At 41.8% G+C, this 26,510-nt stretch overlaps 2 protein-coding genes and 1 long non-coding RNA gene across 4 annotated transcripts in view; all 3 read left to right on the plus strand.

The window, feature by feature from the left end:
* The window catches only part of LOC135262786 (uncharacterized), a 656,092-nt gene that overhangs the window by 67,708 nt on the left and 561,874 nt on the right, over positions 1-26,510 (plus strand). The gene's annotated exons all lie outside the window — the stretch shown is intronic.
* Positions 1,297-12,432, plus strand: LOC135262775 (FMR1-interacting protein NUFIP2-like). Of its 2 annotated transcripts, XM_064349983.1 has the most exons (5): positions 1,297-1,585; positions 1,896-1,944; positions 4,901-6,628; positions 7,105-7,137; positions 7,499-12,432. In XM_064349983.1, the coding sequence occupies exons 3-5, from the start codon at positions 5,104-5,106 to the stop codon at positions 7,549-7,551; spliced, it is 1,611 nt and encodes a 536-aa protein (XP_064206053.1). In that variant the 5' UTR covers positions 1,297-1,585; positions 1,896-1,944; positions 4,901-5,103; the 3' UTR covers positions 7,552-12,432. The 2 variants fall into 2 exon arrangements, with proteins under 2 accessions (XP_064206053.1, XP_064206055.1); XM_064349985.1 differs by lacking the exons at positions 1,297-1,585; positions 1,896-1,944 and adding an exon at positions 1,985-2,239.
* Positions 22,580-26,510, plus strand: part of LOC135262776 (serine/threonine-protein kinase NLK) — a 51,857-nt gene continuing 47,926 nt past the window's right edge. Inside the window, exon 1 of the mRNA XM_064349986.1 lies at positions 22,580-24,287. Within this exon, the coding sequence (XP_064206056.1) occupies positions 23,830-24,287 (458 nt within the window). The 5' untranslated portion in view covers positions 22,580-23,829. The remainder of the gene's footprint in view (positions 24,288-26,510) is intronic.

The following is a 26,510-nucleotide window of genomic DNA, read 5'->3' on the forward strand; positions in this document are numbered from 1 at the left end:
CAATTTTGTCAAATTAAAGTTGCTCCATTGTTAATGGAATCATAGGAAGTTCTCTGTAAACAGCAAGCTATGAGTTTAGCCATGCTATGACAAGTAAAATTTAAAAATAGGCTATAGTTATTTGTTAAATATATGGTTATGATTCAACAAGACAGCTATGAATTGTACTAAGGAATTACGTCAGGACTTTTTTTCATTAATTATTGTCTGCCTTTCTTAAACCTTATTCGTCAAGAGTTGTGCTTAGTCACAGTCAACAAATAAAATATTGCTTATTTCTTTCAATGTGGCTTTTATTCAAACGACAAAGAACACAAGTGATATAAGTACTATTCTTCTGTGTTCCAATATGTTTAAGAGTTTAAATGTGTGCATAGAGTTTAAAATGTAAAGGCTTAAAGTGTTCCTGGGTCATTTGTTACACTATATATCAGCTGCCATAGCGTTAATGAGATGCACTGTAAAATTCAAGAAGCAGGGGACATAGAATAAACCTGCAGTGAGTATGTTTTATAGATAATTGCCTATTGCCTAACTAGGAATGCCTCGTTTTGTCGCCAGAAAAAAAATAAGACCAGGTCAAAACCTAGTATATGCCTGGACCTAACACACTTCATCCGGCCGACCAATGGTGTAATTTCATAACTCGGCCGACCAATGGTGTAACTTCATCACTCAGTCACTCATTCACTCAGTCACAGACATTCGCGTGTGTAGGGCTGGCCCCGCTGCGGTCCAGCCAAAAAAATTCTCGCCGACAGAATACTCTGAATTTGTTATCTGTCTATGAAATTATGAATAATAAGAAAATGTCATGTCACGCGAGGAGAATGTTCAATATTTCAAATGTGATGAGGCTTAGGCTATGTCCTTTGCATCCCAGCCTTAATCTGAACTAAATTTTGGTATGTGTTCTGCAAAGAAGAATTAATGTCCACAACCGATATGCGATTTAAACGCCCTTCTGCACTTGCTAAATTCTTTGTTTCCAAATAAAATTCAATTATTGATACGAAGAATTCCTATTTTGATATCAAAAATGAAAAGTCCCATTGAAATGAACGGGAAATACGCTTGAATTATAACTAGTTAAAATTCCATTCCTGATATCAAGAATTTCAATTATAACTCGTTCAAAAGTAATTCTTGATATAAAAACACGTTTTAACTAGTTAACGGATTACTGATATCAAGAATTTGAATTATAACTAGCAAAAATGTAATTATTGATATCAAAAACAAGTCAATGAAAGCTCAGAAGGCTTTCCATACATACATTCTTTGCTTTCAGGCGACGGAACTTCGGCTTGGGGGGGGGGGCGGCTTCCGCTAATCGCAGCTGTTGATTGGGCAGTAAGGCAGTCTCTACACAACTTGCTCTGAAAGCTACAGTGCATGCTGGTGGAAGCCGGAGAAAGACTTGTAGCTTGTAGCTCCTCAATGGAAGAAAGGCCCCGTGAACAGGCGCACGAGAAACGCTGTCATCATGGAGAAGAGAAGAGCCAAAATCGACCAAAAATATCGCTGAAAAATGATCAAAGTCAGTGCCAGTACCAGCACCAGGAAACGCAGACGAAGAAAACAGGTCGGATGTTCAGCAATCAAGCTAGTTCACGTTAGCCAGCTAGCTATGACTTTAGCTAGTTTTTTAGCTAGCTAGATGACAACAGTAGTGGAGGGACGAGCCGAAGGGAAATCATTTGAGTGGAAGTTTGCTGGCCTCTGGGCAAACTATGCCTCCCAGCAGCAATGTAAAACAGATTTCTAATTTCCACAAAGCATTAGTTAACATTACAGTTTGTTATTTGGTAAACTAGTTAGCTAGTAGAAGTGACTGGCTAAATGGAGATTGACCTTGTACACCGGTTTCACCATCATTCCTGCTCACATTTCAGACTCCTCCTTGATGATGGTTTAACAGCGCCTGGCCGGACTGTCTGCAATGTAAATATGTTTTTCGATCGTTTATTGTCTATGTCGACTCAAAATAAGGGTTTTATTGTATGAATGTATCAATATTAAGTCGTGTATGCTCGACTCTCCAGCAACACACCGGCTCCGCTGGAATGTTCGTCGCTGGTCAGGTTCTATTTCCTGTCCGCCATGTTGGATGTGTATTTTTTTTATAGACAAAACAGAGCTACTGGCTAGCTACCCGGCTATGGAATTTGCTAAGTCTAAACTGTACCAGTGTGTCCGTGGCACAGAAAATGCACTTCAAGTGACATTTTTACCAGAGGTATTGTGAGCTATTGAGAATGTGGCTAGCTAGGAAGCTACTTGACGCTTAGTCTACTACCGTTGGCTACATTTGTGATTTGTACTGTTGGGCCTGTTGCGCTCAAATGTCCGATTTGTCTTCGGACCGCCCGATTACAAATACAATAAGCATTTCCCAAGCGATGGTAGAACAAATGTTGTTAAGCTAACTGTTCTGGGAGTATCGTGCACTAAATTTTTATGTAGTGTAAAATTTATACCGGCGTGGCCACGAAAGCTAACGTTAACCAAACTAACATAACGTAAAATTCTGCCAGTCGTTATCTTAATGTGAACCGTGCAGTTGAAAGTGGAGCAACGTCAATGTCAGTTGGACGTAGTGAAATATCTTAATCCACCATTTAGCTAGCATTACTCTAGTTAATTTATAGACTAGCTGCACGATGCGTGATAAACGTTCGTTGACTAGTGGTAGATGGCTACCATTAACATGAAAGTAATGGATATTTGGCTAATCTGCTGGTCACATAATTAAGCTTCGAACACACTACTCTTAACATTAAGTAGTTAACGTTACCTAGACTAGATAACCAAAAGCCTGTCTGTACAAGGTTTTTCAGTCAATCATATGAACACATCCATTGTTAGCTATCAGTTGTGCAATTGCTAAACGTTAGCGAACTCGTCTAATTCTTGCAGTAGCGGCATGGGGCTAGCTAGCTGTAGTTAAGTCAGGAACCCTTAATAAAAGGGTTCCTGACTTAAAACCAAATAAAAAAACACAAAAGATAATGAGAAGGTGGACTAACTAGCTAACAGGCAAGCTTCTACCCAAATACGACGGAAGGTCCAGCTCATTTACACAGGGGTAATGCTATAGGCTGTACCATAATTGCTGACTAGCTACTACTACGTGACTCCGCTTGTCTTTACAAAATGACCTGGATTATTTTAAGTAGCTAAACCTGTACTTTCACAAGTTGTTCCAAATATCGTGTAGTATGTATTGCCCAAAAACACACAATATGCCTCTTATGAAAATCGCTGAGCTTGCAGGGACTTGAAGCAAGGCAGAATGAGTGGGGCCAGTAGAAAAGGAGGTTAATATACACGGACTATATTACTTGCCTACGGACTTAGCTTCTGTACCCTCCTAGCACTTTTCTCATTGTGTAGAGCAAAAAAAAATCCAGAACATCCAGTTTGCACATTCTTAGCCTCTAAACGTTGAATTAAGGTATGTACTGCGGTGCTATTGATTTGTTTTCAAATGAAAGAAGAGTGAGGGGGACTCATGAAGAGGTTTCCCCAAATTTGTGAGTAGTCAGCCAGGTGAGAAAAGTAGCCAGGGAGACAAATTGTTACGATTACATTTTTTTAATTAAATTGATTAGCGCACCTTAAATATGTGTAAAAGCAGTCGGCCGTTTAGCTGACAGCCGGCACTTAGGGATCTCCTTGCCCATGAAGCTGGCATTTCAAAGTAGGACTATCAGATTAGAATTGTTTTTATTTTATTTATTGTCCTAGTGGAATATGACATTGAAATGTTTCATACATTGTTGGAGTTGGCAGTTTTTTTATTAGTTAAACTAATAGTTGTATTGCAGTAGTGTGTGATGGATGTTTAGACTACATTTAGTTTGCTAGCATTTCTCACTTGGTATTCAATAATGTCACAAGAACAAATTGAGGTTTTAGCCTACGGTGTTGCAAAGGAAGTAATGCATTTGATTTTTTTTTTTTTTTTTTTGTAACTGTCAATCACACAAGTGCCTGCAGAGTAACTGGTGAATTTGGATCTTAAAATATTGGCATTTTTGAACCAAAGAATTTGTAATGTGTTAGGTTCTGGTGGGTACCAGGTATTGGTATATGTTTGAACCCTCCCTGTCAAAAAGGGATGTAAGATATGACATGCAGCAGACCTTTCTTACCATCCATCCAGTGTTCTTAGGTGCAAGTTAGGCATGATTTTCAATTCAGGACTCTCTTGGAAAAGTTTAACATGCACTGGAATGTATAAAAACTTTGTTTTGATCAAATTATTTGACCTTAGTTGCAGTAAACTGCACAGCAATCGCTGGGCAGTCTGTGTACGCCTATACTGTATGTTGCCCTTTTTTACACTGCCTGTTTTGAAGCTGAGAAGTGACTGGAAAGCTAATCATTGATTAATTTGTGTTGTGCCAGTCAACTTTCTGAACATTAGCTGCCTTTCATCTCTTAGTTCTGGGAACAGGGTGTAACATTTCACTGTGGAGAAATTTACAGTGTACTTTATTCCTGACTTTAGCCTTGGCTGCCATCACCATATTTATTATATAGCGGATTTATTTTACGCGGGATCCCTAGCTGGGTCGTTTCTCAAACCAACACCAGTGTAAACCGCAAGTACGATAAATGTTTGCGGCGACTAAAAAAGGGCAAGTGTCCTGAGTAATTGGCTTCCAAAAAGGCAGGTATGCGAGAAATCAGATATGACAGTGACTGTGGGTCTGGCCTTCCGCCACCTTGCACATGCAGTCTAAACATTCAGCCTAGCGCCACGCTATCTTGTGGAAACCGCCACGTCCTCCGCAGAAAGGGCCAGCCACAAGGCTCAGCTCGGTGGAACGAACTTTGTGGCCTTGCTGCAGCCCGTGGCATTTCAAATAACTTCTGCTCGTGTCTTTCCCAGGCGATGGAAGAATAAACGGCAGCAGCACGGAGGGAGAGAAAACGCTCTCGGCGAACGATCCAGCCCGCACCCTTTATCCCGCGAGCCGCAATGGCAGCAGACCGCCGCGAGTAGCCGCTAACTCGAGAGCGAAGAAGCCAGGAAAGGCCTTTAGCACTCTGTCAGCAGCGGGGAGCCGAGGCAGCTGTAAATGCACGAAGAGTATGGACAGCAGCGAGAATGACAAACCCTTAGATTGCTCACCCCACGAGGCCAAGTCATCGCTGGACAAGAAGGATTCCCTTTCCCTCCTCAACGGGGTCGTGTCTCTCGGCGCCGGCCGCGTCGCCAATGGTTACCCCTGCGAGCCGGCGCTCGACGATGACGGCAGCGGCTCCGAGAACGGATACACCACTCCCGGGAGACGCAGGGCGGGACGCGGCGGCCTCAGGGGCGCGGAGAATGTGAGCGCGCCGCAGGAGGAGGAGGAGACCATGCAGCAGGGCAGCGCAGCGCCCGCCAGGCCGGACGCGGGACCCCCGAGCCCGGAGCCCGAGAAACCGCCCGCCCCCCCCCGTCTGGACGGCGGCAGGCCCGGCGCCAAGGCCGAGGTCGGAGCCGGAGCCGGAGCCGCGCGGGCGGGGGAGCCGCAGCGCAAAAACTCGGTGGGCAAGGCCGCCGGCGCCCCGGGGAAAAAGTTCGAGGACAGGCCCGGCAAAGCCAGGCTCGTCGCCCCGGCGACCGCGAAAGAGGACTCGTGGACTTTGTTCAAGCCCCCTCCCGTTTTCCCCGTGGACAACAGCAGTGCTAAAATTTCACCCAAGATCAGTTATGCAAGTAAAGTCAAGGAGAACCTCAACAAGGCGGCCCAGGCCGGCGGGGGCGACGCCCTCCCACCTCAGGAGCCCGGACGGCTCTCGCTGGTTCCCATGTCCGCTTTGAAAACCATCACTTCAGCTAGCTTTACGAACGGCCCCATTTCCGGAGAGGGGAATGGCTGCCTCCAGGTGGGGCCACTCTTAACCACTGCTGCTAGTACTGTACCGCTGGCCTCTCCTCTCTCAGGGGGCGACGATGTAGCATCCTCTCCTGACAATGACAGTAGCACTACGACAACCCCTGTGGCAGCCACTGGCGAACCGAGAAAGTCTAGCCTTTTTGTTTACCCTCTTACCCCGACTAATATGCAACCTGCGCTCCCCAGTGCCCGCCAAGTGGACACGCCTCCTGCTCAGACAAATCAGAAAGCCTTGGGGGACATCTTCCGGAACCAGTGGGGGCTGTCCTTCATCAATGAGCCCAACGCTGGGCCGGAGAGTAAGGAGGGCAGCGCAGCGGAGGTGACGTTTCAGGGGAGGTGCCCCGTTGCCACGGCCGCACAGGACTCCAGTTTGTCCCCGCCCACGTGGGACCGCCCTCCCTTCCCACCAGCGGCTCACGGGGCGGACAAACGGACTAGCCCCCTACCCGTTAGCAGTGTTTTGAAAGCCTGCCCCCCTGCAGTGCCTGTCAGTGGGGGTGGGACGCAGACCCACCCTCTGGGACTGGACGCGCTCAAAGGCGAGATCGGGAGTCTCGGTGCAATCGTGTTCGCTTCTTCTAAAGACCCCAGTGCTGACCCACCTCAGGCCTCCCAGACTGACTCTGCGTTGGCTCTGGTCAAAGAGCAGAGCCAGGCCAAGGGCTTTGACAGAAGGTGTAGCTGGGGGTCGTTCGATCTAAAAGCTGCTGTAGTTTATCACACTAAAGGTAATTCTCCCTATGGCACCCGTCTGAATTTCTTGAAACAAAGGTGTTGATGTCCTGCACTGACATTTTGTAAGCTGAATAAGCTGAAATTGAGCATTTTGAATAACTACATCGTGGTCAGGTCCGTAAAGTATTGTTCTTGCTTTTGTCATGTTAGCTTGAAATTGTACTCAAGACTTGAGCACCTGGTGGTATTTGTATTGCGTAATACTGGAATTTTATCACTGATTAGTCATGTTTAAATTGCCTGGAAATCCACAGGTTTTGTGACAGTTGTTGTACCTGTTCATTGTTACTCATCTCCTTATTTATCAGTGAACTATGAAGGTTATGATTTGTTTAGGAAATTCCCCATATCCCAAAACAGCAATTCTATTTTATCTTGGGAAAAGAAAGAAACTAGGGTTGACCAGTGCAACAGTGAGTCGTGTTCCTGTTTGTGTGACCTAATTTCTGTTCCTTCTTTGTTTTAACAGAAATTGAATATATTTTGAATTTGCAAAAACAAGGTAGGTTGTTTCTTAATTGGTATAAAATTGTGTGATGTAATAGGGCATGGTGGTTTTGTGTTTTAGCACAACAGAACCTGTTTGGGTGTTAGCAATCACATTTTTTGGGCCAGATACCATTGGGAAAGTTGTTGTATTTCTGCTTGCTGTACATTGCTGTACACCAAAATAAACTTTACAAACTGATCTAGTATGTTGCAGCACAAATATTTGCAAGGAATTTTGATAAGACCCTCAAATTATCCCATCCCATAGTCCACAACTGAAAACTTTTATTTTAAGCGCTTTGTATCATCTGACGTTTGTTTGCTGCTTCCACACACCTTAACTGAACCCGCTCTCTCTTGTTTTTCTCCCGCAGATCCAAAAAGAGTAATCATTTATGACGAGACCAAGGACAGGCCTGACCAGTGAGGTTGAGGGGGAGCTGCAGTTGGACTTGCTCTGAATGCTACATGTGCTCCTTTTCAAAGTAAATATTCAAATTAATCGCAACCCTCACTTCTGTAGTGGAACTAAGAAAAGAGTATCCCACAAAAGACTACAAAAAGGTGAAGTTCTGAGCAGTGAAATGCAGAGGAGCAAAAAGGGGGGGGTGGGTTGGGGGGGGTGGTGTTGAAGAAGTGGAACACGCCTTTATGCAAAGTTCAGCACTGGAGTCAGTGGGGAGTTGCTGGAGAACAGTGCAGACGGCACCTGGAACGCGGTGCAGAATATGCCTGAGCTCAAAGACTTTGTTCGTAAGCGGTTGCGATCACAGACACTGTGGAAACCGTGGACACTTCCCGCTGTGACGGCTCACAGCTCGCCACGCCAACCTTTGCGAGGGTAGAGTTGGCCGCACCTCCTTAAAATGTGTTTTGCTGGTGTCAAGAGAGGACAGACAACTCTGTTCGTAAATGGGTTGCCTCGGTCATTTTGTTTCTTTATGAATTCAAATCGGTTTAATATGTCTATATATGTATATGTATTCTTGTGTATACATATGCAATAATATATGCGCTTGTCTGAATTCATAATGAAAACAAATTAAATGACATGTACTTTTAGAAAGAATGCCTTGATATTAATAGCAAAAAGCAAAACAGTTAAATGGCAGGAGGTATTTGATGTCCTGTCTTGCTGCAGGTAAACTAGAGTTATAAATATTACGTAGATGATGAAAGTGACAGGGAAAACAGTTGTCTTAAATATATTTTGGAAACGAAGATTGTCCAGGACAGAAAGGACCTCACTGGATAGCTTTAGCTGGTGACACTTTGTTTTCTTTCATGGCTTATCGACTAAAGGCGCACCATTGCAATGGATTACCAGAATGATGGAAAGAGGAACGTTCAACCACAGAGGAAGCAATCTTCTAATCCCACCTGGGCATCTTACAGCTTAATTGACCTGTTTCACAATTCAAATGGAGCAAATGCTGTTGATATGTATACCTTTTTTTGTTTTGTTTGATTATTAGGTAATTAAGCCCTTGAAAACCTTAGTTCGTTTGAAGGTCTGTGTTTACCGCAAAAACTCAAAACAAATATTCATGTAACAGTCATTTCAAAGCATGTCTAATTGGAATTCCATTTCCGGATTGACTGTGGAGGTCTCCTGAACTGTGTGCGGTATTGTGTGGTTGACAGGACAAAAGCTTTCTGTATTTCATCTTTTACTATTTCTTCGTTCTATAAGGCTTGAGAAACACAAGTTTCTTAAATTTTGTTGCTAAAGTGTTTAAAGTAACTTTTCATCTTGGTGCACACGGGTGTGTCTCCCAAGTTTGCGTTGGATAATTGGCTCATTTCATCTCAATGTTTTGCACCATTTCCTTTGACTAATTCTGCTGAAGAGCTCGATCCTGCATTGATTAATTAGTCCTTGATCCTTTTTTAAAATTAGTTTTAAGAATTGAGTTTTTGCACAATGTAGGCAGTGAGAACAGGTGTAGACGGGTCCAGGATGAGCCCAGACCCATTTGATCGGTGTGCGTAGCCGAGCAGACGAGGTTCCTGCAGAATATATTTGCAACACAAATCGGGAAGACGCCGGGCCAGCCCCACGAAGGGGTTGGGTTTATAACACCCACGTTTTCTGAACCGAAGCCTGTGTGGGGAAAGCTCTCTGGAGCCTTATGTGGAGCACAGCGATGGGTACGCGTGGCGGAAGTGTGCGCAGTCTGCTGAGAGTTGTTCCCTGAGCGGTGGGTTTGGTGCGTCATTCATCCTGCTGTCTCCCAGACTGTTTCGGTTTCAGTTTTCAGGGCCGTGCCTGTCTCCACTTCTATTTTTAGATTGTGAATTTCATATCCCCATCATGACTCATTTGGTCGTAAGAGTTTTTGCACTTTATGTAAACTTTTTTTTTTTTTGTTAACGAGTACAACTATATATAAATATAACGTATATGAAATACTAACCCCGTTAAAGGCTTTGGGCTGGTTTAAGATTAGAAAAAAAAAATTTACTCAGGTAGAATTAGGAAAGCCATGACCTTAGAAAATAGACCAACGCAAAGTTTAATTGCCAAATGAAAAATGAAAAGTTTTCGTTTTTTTTTTTTTTTTTTTTCATTGGGCACATTTAATTGGTGTGGGGGAATTTTACAGTTAAATGGTTCAGTTTGAAACTACTTTTAGCATTGAGTTGCGTATGTTATCAAGGTATTGGCTCTTCCCACAGATAAGCACATGTTGCACTGCTTTCAATTGTCTGAACCTGTTAGCATCGTACTTGACTTTTTTGTTGTCAGCGAAGGGCATCTGCGTGAGCTGAGGCTTAAGTCAGTTTAGGGCTAATGCAATAGTTGGATTAATGCTGCAGCTGTTCCCCCCCCAGTCTCTCTAAGTTTTCAGCAGTGTTCATGTTTCGCTCTGTTGCTGCTCCCATTTCAAAATGCAGGTGGAAAGCAAGTGGTTCACATTCCCTGCAGTCAGAAAGTCCAAGTCTTACAGAAATGCCCCCCCCCCCCCCCACCCCACCCACAGCCGCCATCAGCGCAATAGAAATGGCACTACATTGGTCCCTCCAAGACGCCACTCTTAAAATTTCAGTTTAAGTTGATGTTAAACTTGTTATTGACAGCTCCGGTGTCTGAGCCACCACTATTGTTCTAGTGCTCATAGGTGGGCTCCACATCTCAACACTATCTAGAGAACCCCTGCTGCTCATTCAGGTGCCTGCGGTCTGCTTGCTAAAGCTGCACGTGAAGTGTCTTCCTCCGACTCATGTCTGCGCAGGCGCGGCTTGTGGGCTGCAGCGTGAAAAGCAGCAGCTGGTGATGTCACGTGACGTGCCTGGGAGAAGAGAGTGCGCGTTCTTCTGCTCTCTCCCACATCGGCTGCCGAGATCGCAACGCGGCATTCCAAATTGGGGAGATAATGGGGGAAGGCATTACAAAAATGTTCTCTGTGCGGACTGCATCTGTCTCAGCATGTGCCAGAGAAGGGCCTGCTTTTTCTGTCCTGTTCCATTTTATATTTGTTTATTATTATTGTTATTATTAAATCTAAATTCTTCTGTTTCAAGATACTACTGCTTCCTGATATGTCTCATACTAATTTGTGGGACTTGGACATAAGTATTACTTGTCTCCTGTAATCATATTCAAAAGAAATGGTGGATTTCTGAACTGAGAAACGAACTCATTTACTGTTATCTGGGCTAGGAAAGTTGTAGTTATTGTTCTCAACCACGCTGAATCCATTTCAGAATTTTTATTGTGCTAGAGAGTGCTCCTCTGTCTTGGGTCAGATCGGTCTCGGGCTGCTCGTGTGCTGGGAGCACCTTGGCTGCAGTAGAAAAATCAAAGAGAACTGGACCCGTTCCTGACCGTAGATCTTTATACTGCTTTTAGCTGTCTGCGCTATTGCATATTGCTGAGATTTTTGTTTGTATTAATCTATCATGGCTTTCTCATTGATCAAATTGCTGTAGACAACCAGCTATGTTTGCACAGTTAGTGATAAAAGATTTTTAATGACTGAAATCATTTCTTTGCCTCCCCACAGTGTTAGTTTGTGTACAAGCAATACCTCTTTTAAATCCTCCCAAAACAGGAAGAATATTTGGCCTGGGGGCTGTAACGGTAGTTCCTTTGAAATGGAATATTTATAAGCCTGGTTTGTAAAGTTGATAAGTTGCATCTATTGCTTTCCTGTATAGGTGTCTTGGATTTACAAACGGTCTCTGCGCATGTCTAATGGTGTTGCTTGCATTAAAAAAAAATGGATCAGTCAGCCTTAGCATTTGCATTAGACCTTTCTAACCCAAACATTGTTCTGTGAACTTATTTTATAGTGAGAAATAAAGGTTTTTGCTGAGTCCAGTATTGGATGAGATGCATTATTGGTGGTTAGAATGCAGGGGAAATGTTAATTCCTCAGTTTAATCATTCGGTTTCCCTGGGGAAAATGTTTTTAAAGCACTTATTTAATTCAAACCCAGACTGTTATATTTATGCATTTGGAAAGTGCGGAATAAAATGTGTCTGAAAGGTAATGTTACCTCCAAACCAAAAATTGCTCCAGGAATGAGGGGCTGTTTTAGTAGTTGTGGGTCTAGGTGTGCGAGAGAGGTGTGTGGACTGTTCTGGAAAGCTTTTGAGTGGACAGAATGAGAGTGCGACTGGCATTTGGAAAGGAAGTTGAGGAATTCCGAAGAAATTTTGGTCTGTGTTTGCATACCCCGAAGACATTCAAATGCCACAAAAGTGCTTAGGCAGGCATTGGCCTCAGAGCTTTTGTGGTCTTTAAATGACGGGCCGGTAGCAGTTAAGAGTTGGCGCAGTCCCTGAACTTGTGTGTCTGCGTACGCGTGTCTGTGCCTGTGAGACTGGATGACTGGCTGAGTTTTCACAAATGACGATATGCAAACTTCTTTGTTTCAGGAGTCTGGTTTTACCATGTTTAGTCTGCCTGTGTTCGAAAGGACAGATGTTGAAAATGATGAACTTGATAATTGCTTACTTTTTGTCTTTACATTTGAAATGATTTTCAAAGTTTTACGTGCCATGTCTTGTTTTTTTTTCTTCTTTTTTTTTCCAGAAATCGTTTTGAATAGGTTGTATTTTTTTTTTTGTCTTTTTCCCTTCTTTGTTGCTTCCCCTGAAATTTCTTTAGGAAGTTTCAAATATTTTGAACTAAACTGTCAGTGCTTATTAACTTGTCTGATGTAATCTGCTTATCCTTTATTGATAATCCTACATTGTTACATTTTAAATAACCTGGCTAACTGGTATATGCATTGCATTCAGTCCATCCTCTGATTTATGATTCTGTGCTAGTCACAAATAAATTCTGTTTTACAATAATCTGATGAGAGAGTACATTAATATCAGAGTAACATGTATTTGTATCTTAATTTAGTCATCTAGTCAGGTGTGTTACTATTAATTTATTTTAATACACAGTATAGATTTAAAATGCACTGCTGCTCAGAGCAGAATGAGGAGAGCATGCCTGTCACAACCTGGAAACGAATGGTTTTATTTAAGGAAAGTCAATTACTGGATAGTCAGTGTTAATTATGTAAAATATGACATTAATTGGGCCTTCAATTTATTTTTTTCGGGACCCATTTCTTGAGCACGAGCGTTCCGGGCAACCTTTCTCGACCTGGTCTGAATAGGGGCAGCCTTTAGGGAAAAGATGGAAGTGACGGTTGCAATTTTGCGGTCATTTTGTCGTTACGCAAAGCCAAAGACCTGGCGACGCGGACAGAACACACCTTAATATGCGCAGCGGTCAGGTCAGGAGGCGGAGTTACGCATATCTCTACTGTGAATTAGCCGAAGCGTTTGGCAGAATCTTTAATACCAGTGGATGAAGTGCTGGCGAGGGCTTCGTAACTTTTTAAGCGTGGGTTCATTGAGGGTGAGGAGTGGCTCCCGCTGCCAGCCTGGGACGGGACATGTTTTGGCGGTGCGGCGGAGCCAGCGAGGCACAATGGGGGGGGGGGGGCTCAGGCTTGCGGATCGCACCACTGGGTCGAGCGCACGGGCGCGTGCGCGGGCAAATCCAAAATAAAAACCAAGTAGATCGAGTGACTTGTAAGTATAAACAGTTACAAATACCGGAAGTGCTGCTTCTTTCATCCAGCTATCGATTGTCTGTAACGGGAAAAGCTGGCCTCCTAAACGCTGTGTGTGTCTCACTCGTCTCTTTGCCCGTCTCATTTCCTGCTGTCTAGGCCTCCTGTGGAATTAAAAATAATAATGTAATAATAATAATAATTCTTTTAAAATGATAATGATTCTGCGAGGCTGGAAAAATGTCACATTGACATGTCACGTGTTGCATAACGTGTCTGTGTAAGGGAAGTGCTTTATTTTTAGTTTGAGTATATTTTTGGCACGCCCTTTTTCTTTTTCCGCTAGCCCGGTGTAGCCGTGTCTGTGTCGCTCACCACACACTCTGGTGCCAAGTCAATCTTTGCCCTCCGAGCATCTCTCTCTTCTGTCTCTGCATTACTCATGACTAGTGCCTGTTGATATATATTGAATCAACGTGCACATAAATTCAATGGCTAAACTAGAGGAGGCTGTAACAGTAGGATTTTTCTTTTTTCTTTCCCCATTTCTTTTACAGTTTCACATTCTGCCGTTTCGGGTGACGAGAGAAAATTGTGAATCTGAAAATTGTTTTTCGGTTTTATTTTTGCTCCGTTTCAAATGCGTCACCATGTAAATCAATGTTCCTTATTTTTGTTTTTCTTCTCTGAAGCATGTAAATGTGTTTCAAAGTCCAAACGAATGTTCTAAAATCGAGTGGAATTCTAAGTGTTTTTAACTTTTTGTTCTCATTAAATCGTTTTAAAATGTATTTAAAAACAAACTGGGTAAGTCTCATTATTCATATCTCATTTACATTGTGTATATTTGCCAATTATGGTTTCAAAAGTGATTATTTTCGGTACTCTAGGACGAATACATTTGAATTATGCTGTTGACTAAATTATAAATGCATTCGGTAGTTTACAGAAGTCTAGAAGGTTTGGCCTTATGGCATTATGAAAAGTTCTAGTCCATCCCGCTTGAATCTGCTGCCGTAATTATCCAGTGAAACTGCAGTTGGCCATATTTTGCTGGAAGAACTGAATTCTGACTACACAAGATCACGAGTGATCACTTGTGTTTTTGTATTGTTATATCAAATAGTAATCAAAAATGACGTTTTTGGCTGGCTTTCAACAATTGTATAGAAGGCAAATTAGATAAATTAAGTCCCTAATGCTTAATAAATGCATCCAGTTTATGATGGTCTCTTGCCTTCTCTGTATGAAGCATCAATATGGAGGTATTTTGAAAACCTGGGACCCATTAGTATTTTCTGCAAGTACAAATTAATGCATGACCCATGTCATGCTTTACTGCTTCCACTAGACATAGTATCCTCCTAGCATGGGGTATTTGGAAAATGTACAACCCGTCAGTACATGATATGACATCACAGATATCAAATAAGCGTTACAGAAAATGTTGGCTGGGGTCCAACTGTGGTACGTCTAGTCAAATTACAGTCTATTCCTATCTATTGCCCGTGCAGGTGAATGTATCACTTTTATCCTGATGCCTCCCCCTAACATAGCGTCTCAATGGTATGGTGGTGCTTTGAAAACTTGGGACCCTCCACTTTCTATGATATGGTGTCATATATCGCCTAAAGGTGCAGTGTGTTAGTTTGGAAAAATGGAGCTAGAGAGTGCTGGATTTTGAAAAAAGAAAAAAAAAAAAAAAACATTCCACCCTCTCCCTCCAAAGCACGACCCTCTAAACCAGTGGTGTCAAACTCGTTGCCATGGAGGGCCGTGTGTATGCCGTGTTTTCATTCCAGCCTCAGATCTTGATTATATAATTAGTTAAATTATTTGCTGAATTAGGGATGCAGGTTTGTGCACAATGGTGACCCGACGTCTATGGTGACCTGCATTGTCTAAATAAAAATTTTCTTATATTCTGTGCTTCAATGCAGTTAAACGCATATGGCTGAATGAGTAATTGGACTCAATTAAGGCAGCATTAATTGGTTGGAATGAAAACCTGCATACACACGGCCCTCCATGGCAACGAGTTTGACACCACTGCTCTAAACACTCCAAATACTTGCTGGCTGACATCTAAGTACTGGAGAGAGGACAAGAGCGCTGAAATGTAAAGTTGGGACAACAGCGCATTATGTCTCATTCAGAGGTAAATTTAAAACACTTAGCGGCATCATAATGAACATAAACAATGAACATAGAATATAGTTATTATTTACAGCTGTGGGCTAGTGACAGTCTGTAAATGTAGGCCCTGTGTTTATTAACCTTACCGTCTTACAATGTCATGCAAACTTTGTGTCACATCAAAGTGTCAAATACCTCAAATTACCTCATGCAAGACTTAAATGAATGTACAAAACTGCTGGTGAATACCTACAGAAAGCATACTCCTCAAGAATACATGTTTTTACTTGGTTGTCAAGTTCATTTTACTAAATGTACAAGTTCTTGTATATTAGCTACTTAAAGTAAATACCAGCAGGTATTACACAAGTGATTGTGCACAGCACAGACGCTTCTGGAGACACGCGGCACGCATGTAAAATTACGGTTTTATGCCTTTAGACAGGTGTAGTCTGGATTAAACCGTGCCCACGATTTATAGCTCTTGCGTACTATTTGCATTAATTCGTGGCGACAATTTATATCTTGTGGCACAAATTTTAAAAAAAAGTGTCACCTGCGGGGCTCAGTAGTCAACCAAAAAGACTTATGAAAAACAGTTTCAAATTAGTCCAAGGCAATTGTGTCAGGCTTCCCTCAATACAAATGACCCTACGGTTGAAATTTGAGTCATGAGAGGGCGCTATTGAATCGCCTAATTTAGACGACCGTCGGAAGGTTAATGGGAAAAATCTGTATAGACACTGACTGCTCTCTATTATTGCATCCAAGGCGAAAACTACCGTTGACAACATAACAAAAACGACCACGGAATTTAAAGGTTAACATCTGTAACGCTTAATATTTTAGCCCAGTTTATCTAAAACTTTTGTGGTTTCGGTTATAGTGCATGAAAAAATAAAGGACAAGACTTTCTGGTGGCGACATCTAAATAGCTAGAATATTTGCTTACGTTGTCATATGAATTTGGGTTTTTTAAAAGGAAGGGACTGAGAGCACATCGCGAACTGGCCAGTGGTGTCCATATACGGATATTCTGCAGAATTTATTTAATTTAATAATACGCTGACCTATAGCCTACCAGTATACACAACAAAAAAAACGTATAAATTTGCAGGGAGAAAATAGTGCCTTTCACACACTCTTCCGTCTGTTGCTTGCACGTCTGCTGATATGTGATCTTTTGGGAAAAGATATATGCATAAACCAGGTTAATATATTGTATATAAAACATCTAAAATATTTAAAAAATAATAATTAAAAGGACAACAATGGGCTGCTTATATAACATGGGATATTCGTTGCTATCTTATATTCCACAAAGCATGCTCCTTCCAGCCTGGAAGTGTTTTGTTAGTCAAATGAGTATCGTGGTATTAGTGCATGCAAACATATTCATTGCCATAATCTCCTTTGTAAATTTGAATATTTGTGATGTTCTCATAAAGCCCTTCTGTAAATGTACTGTAATTGTACCACTCCCTTTCCCCTAACTTTTGTTGTAACAACTTAAAAGCAAGCACTTTCAGACATCTATAAAAAGGTATATGCCATTTTATTGATATGTAGATCAACATTGTAAATAGTTTTCACTGCAGACCATTAACATGTCACTTAAATGGAACTTAATTTGTTTAAATTGAACGGCCTGCAATGTTAGGGTTGTGCATGTTGTGTTTAGGTTCAGAGTGGACTTCCTGCCTAGACCAGCAGCAATACAGTTTCAGTAGGTAATTTGCCCATCCAGCCAACACAGTACACATCTTTAGACCGTAACTGATTTGGCTGTTCTTTCATAAAACATGCAAACATACACAGAAAGGAAATATGTAAGATTTAACATTTATAAACCTTGACAGCCAATGATTTTAGCCTCTTGTCATGCTTACAATGATATGCGTAGCCCCCAGCAACTGCTGGAATCATGAAAGGACGGGTGCCACTAATCTGAGGTATGTTATTATCAGTCTGGGACTTATCCAGAAACTGGATTCCATTGGGTCTATTCGTTTTGTTTTGCTTGCACACGGGTTTATCACAGAAGTGGTTGGTCTCCAGCAGAGATCAAAAACAAAGTGAGAAAAGCTGACGACACTGACATCAACATTTTCACCATGTAAAACTGTTTAGAGGTATCCTGGCACGGCACCAGACCAGCTCTTCAATGGGTTCAATGGCTGGGGCAGCAGCACACTTTTTTATTCTCACACTCAAACTGTGAACCGGACCCAGGTGAAAAGCTCTCAAGGTATTGCATCACTCGCTCCCTGGTTATTAATGAGGTCTGATAAAAGCCATAACTGCCCTTATATGACTGTATGTAGCCATAATTTCTCTGTAATGTTTGCTCATGTAGTGAGCCTTGCCCCTAATTAAGAATCAACTAGTATTTGCTTCGCATTAAAATGCAGTCACCCATTGTAATGATAGCTTGGTGACACAACTGAAAAGAGACATGAATTCCACAGAAGGCAGCTTATTTTATAATGCTAAATGGCTGTTAAATTTGGCTGGCTCTTTTCGCATCTCATTTCCCTGCTGAAAAACGTGATTCTAGACAACACTGTTTCTAAAAACAGATGTGATAATGCCTCTGATGCTCCAAAAGAACAGCCTGTTTGTCTCAGAGGTCTGGGAAACTTGGCCACCTCATTGTGTCAAGAGGAATTTCTCTCTATTTTATAAACAGTTCAGACAAATATATTAAGTGCTACATGCTACAGCAAACACATCCTGGATGCCACACTACCATGGCCTTTCCCCATCGAACCTCAAAAATTGCACAAAGGTCAGAAATTTATTTATTTGTTCCAGCATAACTGTTAATGTACTATATTATTTCTATGTCTGACTTAAAATGTCTAAGGATGTCCTGTGCACAGTGGTTTGTGTTAAACAATAAAATGGATTGTGCAGAGTTCAGTTCTTTTTTCAGTTTATTAGTCTTTAATGGAAGAATACCAAGTAAATGAAGAGGTGTCATATGGAAATGTGTGGCTTTTAGTATACTGCACTGAACTTGCACATGTCCCTTTTATTTTACGGTCACTAAGAGATTGCATCAAGCAAAATTTCTTACTTTGTCAACATTATTAAATTTGCACTTGTGGTCTTGCAAACATTGGCCTCAGGGTTCCATTCCTTCCCACTGAAATTACCAGTGACCTCTTGTAAGTGCTACTGCATTGACTTCAGTGTTTCTTTTTTGGTCAGATTATATTGCAATCAATATGGAAGTGGTCAGTTAAATCCACAGAATTATATCAGATGCTCTGTCAATATGAGTTGGAATCTACTAAACTGAAGAGCAAGCCATGCACCATCAGAAGATACTCTAAACTGGCAACCCGACTGCTCCAGCTAGACTGCCTGAACACTTTAAATGTTGATACCACCCAGCTGGGCTGTCCAGGAATTCAGTTCGGTGTGACATAGGTAATAGTAAGAATCTTTTAACCACGCCTCCTGCTCTATTCTGTACAAATCACTGCATCAAATTTCTCATTTGAATTATTGGGAGAGTTGGCTTTGAGGATTGTTATAAAATTTCTTCGTGTTTTTCTCCTTAGGTGTTGGTTTTCTCGACCTGGTTCCAGAAGTCCTAAAATAGCACAAACAAGCCTGACGACCTTTGACCTACCGCTTCGCTTGAGAAACATAAAGGTGTCAAGTTTGACCACCGCGCTCCAGCCCAAGCCTTGGACCCAGAAGGATATCTCTGGTCAGGTACAGCTGAGTCATTTACTTTACATAAGGAAGGCTGTATTTTTCTTTGCTATTTTGCTTTGGGCGAGTGGATGTGAAAATGTGTTTTATTTCATAATTTAAAAGAGAAGGAACTAAAATATGAATAGTTTTATATATTCATACTGTATGTAATTAAATATAAGGAACGATGTGCCATATATCAGATCCCATGGGAGAAACTCTATAAACATTAAAAGGAAATACAAATTTTAGATATTAATGTTATATCTTTTTCACCAGGACTCACATTCTACAAATTGCCTAAATCATTGCATGATGTTCCTAATGTGACAAATAAGGGGTGATGCAGTCACTGAGGTGTTGTTCAGCTTTTGCAGCAATTTCTACTATGTTCTGAAATATGAATATCACAGATTTTTATAGAGATTGAATGATCAGAAAATGTTAGAGAACAGATGATGCAGCACGTCATGTACTGTTCCAGTCACAACCGCTTATATTTCCAGCATTTGCATACCAATGTAGCTGGTTTTAAAATAGCCTGAATATGCTGCTTTCAGACAAATACTTCCATGGTTAGTTCATCCATCCCAGAAGGCACTAGCAGTTAAGGTCTCTGTTAATCGCAATCTTTTGCCACTTCAAAAACACAGTCATGATGGGGAAAAAACTAAATGTTTTGTACCTGGTCGGATTTACCTCCAGGACTGATATAAAATGATTTGTTAGATCCCTGGTTTTGCACTGAGATCCCATTAGTGAAATACTGAGCACAATTAGTGGTGTGGTGAAAAAACATCAAAATTAAGTAAATATAAGTAGACTGATATCAGCTGTGTGGGCATATTGCACTTATGGGCTGTAATCCTTCATACATTACATTCGGCATTAGAGACGCCTTCGAGCGATTACACACTTTACATAGCATCTTATACAGCTGGATATATCAAGAAATTTGTTAAGACCTTGCTCAGGACAACGAGTGTCCACCGAATCGAACTCACCTTGTTACAGCCATTCCTTACCATACCGTCCATTGTAACTGCAATATTATAGTATATAGTACAATTTATATATATAGAAATATTGGTATAGTCATATAATACAAATAAAGAGATTGAACTATACCATTAAACCTGTAATAATGTATTAATGTATCCAGTGTTCTTAGGCAGAATGGCTTGCATAAGAGAGGGGGAGGGGGGATGGGGTGGTCAATAGTATGCAGCACTTTATTGACACAGACTTCTAAAATCTGATATTCCATTGTGTGGGTGATATCTCTGGTTTATATTTATCCCGTTGCTCAGTGACACAGTCGTTGTGTGATAATCCACAGTAATCCGAAACAACAGAAGAACAGATGGATTTGCGCTGGTCTATTTTAAAAGGTTTTAACTGTATAATTGTACTTCTAATGAGAGGGGTTAAATCAGATGGCATGAATTAATCTTTTTCAGTTGACAACAAACCACTACCGTTCAACACAAAAACATGTGATAGGTGTATATTTTGTAGTAATGACAATTATTTTGGGATGTTGATAGGTGAAATATAACTGTAGGAGGGAATTTTAAAAAAGGAAAGCATTTTCAGCAATTGAATTATAATGAATGCTGGGATTGATGGGACATGAGTTTATGCCTGTAATGGACTACAATACTCTGTGTGCAATGGAGAAGCACGGGTGGGGCAAAGCCACACTCATGCCTCTCACTGCAAATTAGAAATTTTCTTTTGTTTGTTTTTCCACATACTCTTTAAATGGTAATGGACTATTAATAGCTTTATCCAAAGCGCTTTACACTGTCTCTCATTCGCCGGCAGTTGTTTGTTTGCTCAAGGACACTTTAACCACAGGCGTTTGAAACCAGCACCCTCGAGCTTCATGACATCGGTTTATCTCCTGACTCATGTGCCGGTAGTCTTACTTGTTAAGTGAACTTTATGCATCATGCATGTCTACCAACTTCTTTAATTTCCAGTTGTTTTGAATAGCAAGAGTGTTTTAAATTCCCATTGTCCCCCTTCAGAAGTCTTTCTGGTGCAGGACATGGTGTGGATGCATCCTAAATTTTCCATGTGATCAGTCAAGGCTCCATGGAACAATTTTCCCAGATTTTCCGACTTCTGTTCCAGCTATCTCCATCATCTATCCCCACTTTCGCCAAATGCTTTAAATATTTAAATTGTGCAAGTTATGCTGGGGCTACAAAGATCTTTTAATAAAGTCTTTATAAATGTTTGTTATGGAGCTAGGAACTGATCTGCATGAAGGTGGGTGGGAGGTGGAGGTGCATACACCATTTAGGTCTGATAAAAAAATGTAAAACTATCCACATATCCTTGAAACCCTATTTACATTCATACTTAGCAGATCTTATCAACCATATAAAAAAGTGCATATCAAGGCCATTGGCACTTGGAATTTTTTTACAGGGGGACACCCAGATTTGAACTGGGGACCTCTGGATCTGCAGTCAAATGCTCTACCACTTTTTCTCAGTCTCCCCAGCTATGCATTTTTAGTCCTTCCTGTTATGTTTCTGTTTCGTGCCTACTTTAATTTGAAGCCCTTTCTGATTTTTGCCTGTCGTTTATGGACGTGTGGGAGTCCAACATGAAAAGTGATTCAAAAGTGGACACTGAGCTGGTCATGAGAAATGTCACCATGATGATGAACTTGGTTGCAGTTGTTTGGAATTCACAGTTGCTGTCAGTCTGTTCAAGTTACCTCAAAACTGCTGACGAGAGGAATGCTGCTCTGATGAGTATGTTAAAGCATGACCAGTCACCTTTACTGAAATTAGGGGCCATGGAAACATTCTACGAAAAGCATAATGTGCTTGCAGTCTGTGTGTGTGTGTGCGTATATATGTATATATATATATATATATATATATCATTCTCCGATTTAAATATAGATTCAATTCAAGACAAAAGTTGTTCTCTTGCAGTTGACTGCTGACAGTGATAGAAACATTGGGGGCGTATGCTCCTGCCTCATCTGGCGCCCGCATGGGGCGGACCGCACGTGAGATACTTGCTACTTGCACTTATTTTTAAGAGTGAGGTTAATAAAGTGTGCATTGCTCTGTTCGCTAATACTCCTGCATTGTTTATATCTCATATTCGCGCCTGTACGATCTGGAAATTCAAGCACGATTTACAACGGCTTTACTCCAAAAATAATCGTAACGGGAATAAAAGAAAACACCGGTGTTATCCGGCCTTGTCGTAACCCTGGCCCTAGACTGAGCTACGTCAGTCATTGGTTAACATTTCATGGCAATCATTTCAGACTAGCAGCGCTCTTTAGGAGCGAACGGTTTGTTTGCATTCCACACACATTTATTGAATTCAGCCGAGCTCCTTGCCCGCCACTGTTAAAGTCTCCGTTTTATAACAGGAATAACTGAATACCTTTAGAAGCACAATGGCGTAAATCTCAAGTTATTACCCTTATATCTGATGGACGGTTCTTCTCCTTCATCTGATTAGTTGAATGACATCATCACATCAGAAGCGTCAGTGTCTGTACTGTGATTGGCTGGAAGACCTTCAATCACAGGAGGAACGGACTGGTAGCTTTGCTCAGGCTGCGCGTGTCACTTTCCAGGCAGCACCATCCGGCCAAGGAGAATCAACTGTGGCCGTCTGTTTTGCGACTGCGAAGAAGGCGGTCTCGATATTTTATTTTCATTTTATATTTCCTTAATTTATTTTCTGTGTCTACGAACACAAGGAGACTGTGCAACGAGCAAGCTAGCAAACGCCGAATCTGATGGAAAAAATAAGTTGACTGATCGCTTCTGGAAGACTGCTGTTTTCACTTCAGGATAAAGGATATTTTTGATCAAAATGATCTGGATTTCTGGATATGGGGTGCAGCGAGAATCGCGATATTTTTGAAGGAGAGCCAGGAACACAGATTTCTTCAAACATAACATCGACAACGGCGTCGGGAAATCAACAAATACAGACGAGCATCATCTTAATTATCGCGTTTGTGGGTCATATGGCCCGAAAAAACCTAACATTTCCACTGCTTGACTACATTTAGAGCTTGCCTACAGTTTCGGGTTTGTTGTACACGAAACATTCTTGTCTCTTGCATAGCCAAAAACAAGTAGCCCAACTGAGACCATAGCAACTTCTATGAAGTAACCTCCATGCAGCAATTGGCGGTGCGAATGACGATGGATTCATCATGAAAAGGCAAAGATGGGAGATTCTGACAGATGACCGCCCTGTTTCTTATGTGATACGCACAGGTTACCCTCTTTTACTACAAAAATGGGAAATTGTCCTGGTTTTGTGAGTGGAGAGGGGACAGTCACTTCCAACATGTGGGAGATCTAAGGCCGTGGAGTATTTATTTATTGTGGGGGGAGAGGGGTTTTGTGTCGCATTAACATTCTTACCATTTTAATTATTTTAACCAGCGATCTTCATTTGTGCGTGGAATAGCATTTAAATATTAATTTTATACATGCAGATCTATCTAGGCCTATAGCTAGCCTAAATCAAACGAAGTAGGTCAGATTAGCCTATTGCAATTAAAATGAAACTGTACGAATTAGGGTTACCCTCAGAGAAAATTGACAACTAACAGGCTTACATTTATTTTATACATATATTTCAGCTTCATTTTAATTTTACCCGGTTTAGTGTTGGCGTATTTGACCGTTTGGTTCCCTGTTGCCCGGCTCCCATTCCCCTCACAACTCGTGTCTATCGTTTCGCTGCTAAGATCTTAGATAGCGCATAGTTAGATTTTTATTTCCAGTCCTCCCATTCTTTATTCCGCCTTCCGAGCGCTGCTGTTGAGTGAATGGCTTTGTGTGGAGCCACGGCTTCCAACGCTGCAAAAATGATGGCTGCATACAACGGCGGCGCGTCGGCGGTGGCAGCACATCACCCACACCATCACCACCAACTATCGCATGTACCACCACACCATCTCCAACATCATCACCACCACCCGGGGCAGCATCACCTACACCCCGGTTCAGCTGCTGCAGTCCACCCAGTCCAGCAGCACGCCTCTACAGCTGCTGCAGCTGCTGCCGCCGCTGCGGCTGTAATGCTGAATCCGAGCCAGCAGCAACCGTACTTTCCCTCGCCAGCTCCTGGACAGGCCCCCGGTCCCGCCGCGGCTGCGGCACCGGCCCAAGTTCAGGCCGCGGCGGTTAAAGCTCATCACCATCACCAACATTCACACCTTTTACAACAGCCACTGGACATTGAGCCTGACAGACCAATTGGATACGGAGCGTTTGGAGTAGTCTGGTGAGTGAGTGTATCAGCATGTCAAGTGTCTAAATACTGTCACTTCTTGTTGCTTTGATCATCTTTGATCATTAGCTTTCATTTTCTTAGCCGAACGACAATTCTTTTGACGTCTTTGTATGCTGGTATTTTATTGTTCATAATGAAAGTACAAGACAAAGAAAACCAGTTGTCTATGAAATTGGAATCTTTCCCTGGAAGCGCAAACTGTTTACGGTCAGAGGAATTATGAATTTGCACGGCGTGGGTGGAGTGATTGATGACAAGAAGGTGTGTGTGTCTTAGACCAGCAACATTGAGTAACTTCCGAGTAGCATTATCGGTTGTCCTGGAAATGTTCAATTTTTCATTTCCCTCACACACTTTTAACTTTCCAGCTTTCTTTTTCTTTTTTGTTTACATCCTTGTTTTTATTTTTTCTTGCTCTTTTCAATTTCATGCTTTCTTCCGGGGCTTTTTTCACTTTTCATTTCCATTTTAATATTTTAAGGAGCTTTACGTTGCTGTATTATGATGTCAGTTTGGCAGGGCCTGTGAGATTATATGGTTGACTGTTGAGATATTGAAGCTGAGGAGAAAGCTTTCTGGAAAACCGCTAAGAACTGTTCAGTCTTTCAGATTCAACTTCAATATTGTGCTTTAAAAACTCTAGAGATTTAGGGTTTTCAACAATTAAGACACTCCAGAAATACCATAGTCACGTTACACAGCATGATTAAGAAAATATTTGGCTTAAAGTGCCATTTCATTTCAGAAATATTTGAGGGTGTCGTGTAATAACTTTGAAAACATGGACAGAATTCAACCTTTTTTGGCTGTAAATGATTGTTCACTAGTAAACCGTATCCATTGTAAGCTGTGCCCTGTTGTTGCCATAGAAGTGATGGATCTGCAGGTCTGTTTTCTCGTTGCCTCTGGATGGGTTAGTACTTATATAGCAGATCATGTGAGTGGTAGGTTTTTCAAAAGCTCCTCACATTCAAGGAACTTCTTTGACTGCCATTCAAGGCTGCTTTTTCTCACATCTTGTCATGATCTGATCCACATCAAAATATAACAAGAACTCTGTCATACCCTTTCTTTATTTTAGCTCAGAAACATCCAACTTTTTGTGACTTTTTAATGGATATTTTATATAGTATTTTCAATATACTTCCTGCTCCTGATTGATGGGCCATGTATGTCAGCAAATTAAGATTCAGTAATATTTCATTAATGACTGGCCTAGTTAAATAGATTTGCCATGAAGCTTGCATATTCATTTTTATGAGGACTCAAACTAATTTTGAAATACATTCTTATAGAATATGTTTATATATTAACTAACATGTTTATATCTTGGATTTTAACATTGCAGTTGTTAGGTTTGTGTGCGCAAGTCTCCCCCTTGTCTGTTAAGTCAGTGTATAAATGCAGTCACGGTGTAGCTCTCACAGGTTGTGCAAAAGCATTCCAGTGATGGGGTCTGCATGGAAATTTTGCCTTGTTGTCTGTGAGAAGTGAGAGACTGCTGTGAGGTCCTTGTGGTTTCAGAGCTTTGGGGGGGGGGGGGCTATGGTCTTGGGTCTGCTGCTGTTCTGGGGCTAGGGCTTCAATAACACACGCTTTCCTTTCCTCCATGCTGCTACCGGTGCTGCAGTCATAGCCTGACCTGAAGATGTTCAAAAAAGAAAAAAAAACCTCTTCCTGTTGTTCATTGTTTGCAGTGATCTGTAGGGCTGCCCAGTGTATTTATAGCTACCGCTGAAGGCAGGTCAGGAAATGCGCTTTGAGAGTTCTTTCAATCCTACACTTGCCCCCTCAGCACCACGGCCCGAGAAGGCTATGGCTTCCTGTCTGGTAGGAATGGTGTCAGACCTTATTAATGCCTTTGACTGAACCCTGGGGGCTGTAGTCTTTGCAAAAATCTCAGTGAAAGACACGAAAGGTCGGAGAGGTTGTGAGGCTGTCCAAATCAGGGACGAAAATCCATCGACGTGATGAATGCGACTGTAGCCGTGTGCTATCCGTGTGGCGGGGTCTCAGTTGCACAGGGAGTGTTTGTCAATGCCATGACAGCGACTCTGAAATTAGCAGAAGACTGACTTTTTCCTCATTTGATTGAAGATCATTGTGTCCTTTTGTTTAGCTGCCCGAGGCACGGGTGGGACCGAGCTTTTTCAGGATAAAAATTCATTCTTATACCAGTCTTTTATCCTGCGCAGGTCAGCAGTGTATTGCCTA

The sequence above is a fragment of the Anguilla rostrata genome, chromosome 9 (genome assembly GCF_018555375.3).
Source record: "Anguilla rostrata isolate EN2019 chromosome 9, ASM1855537v3, whole genome shotgun sequence".
NCBI lineage: Eukaryota > Metazoa > Chordata > Actinopteri > Anguilliformes > Anguillidae > Anguilla > Anguilla rostrata.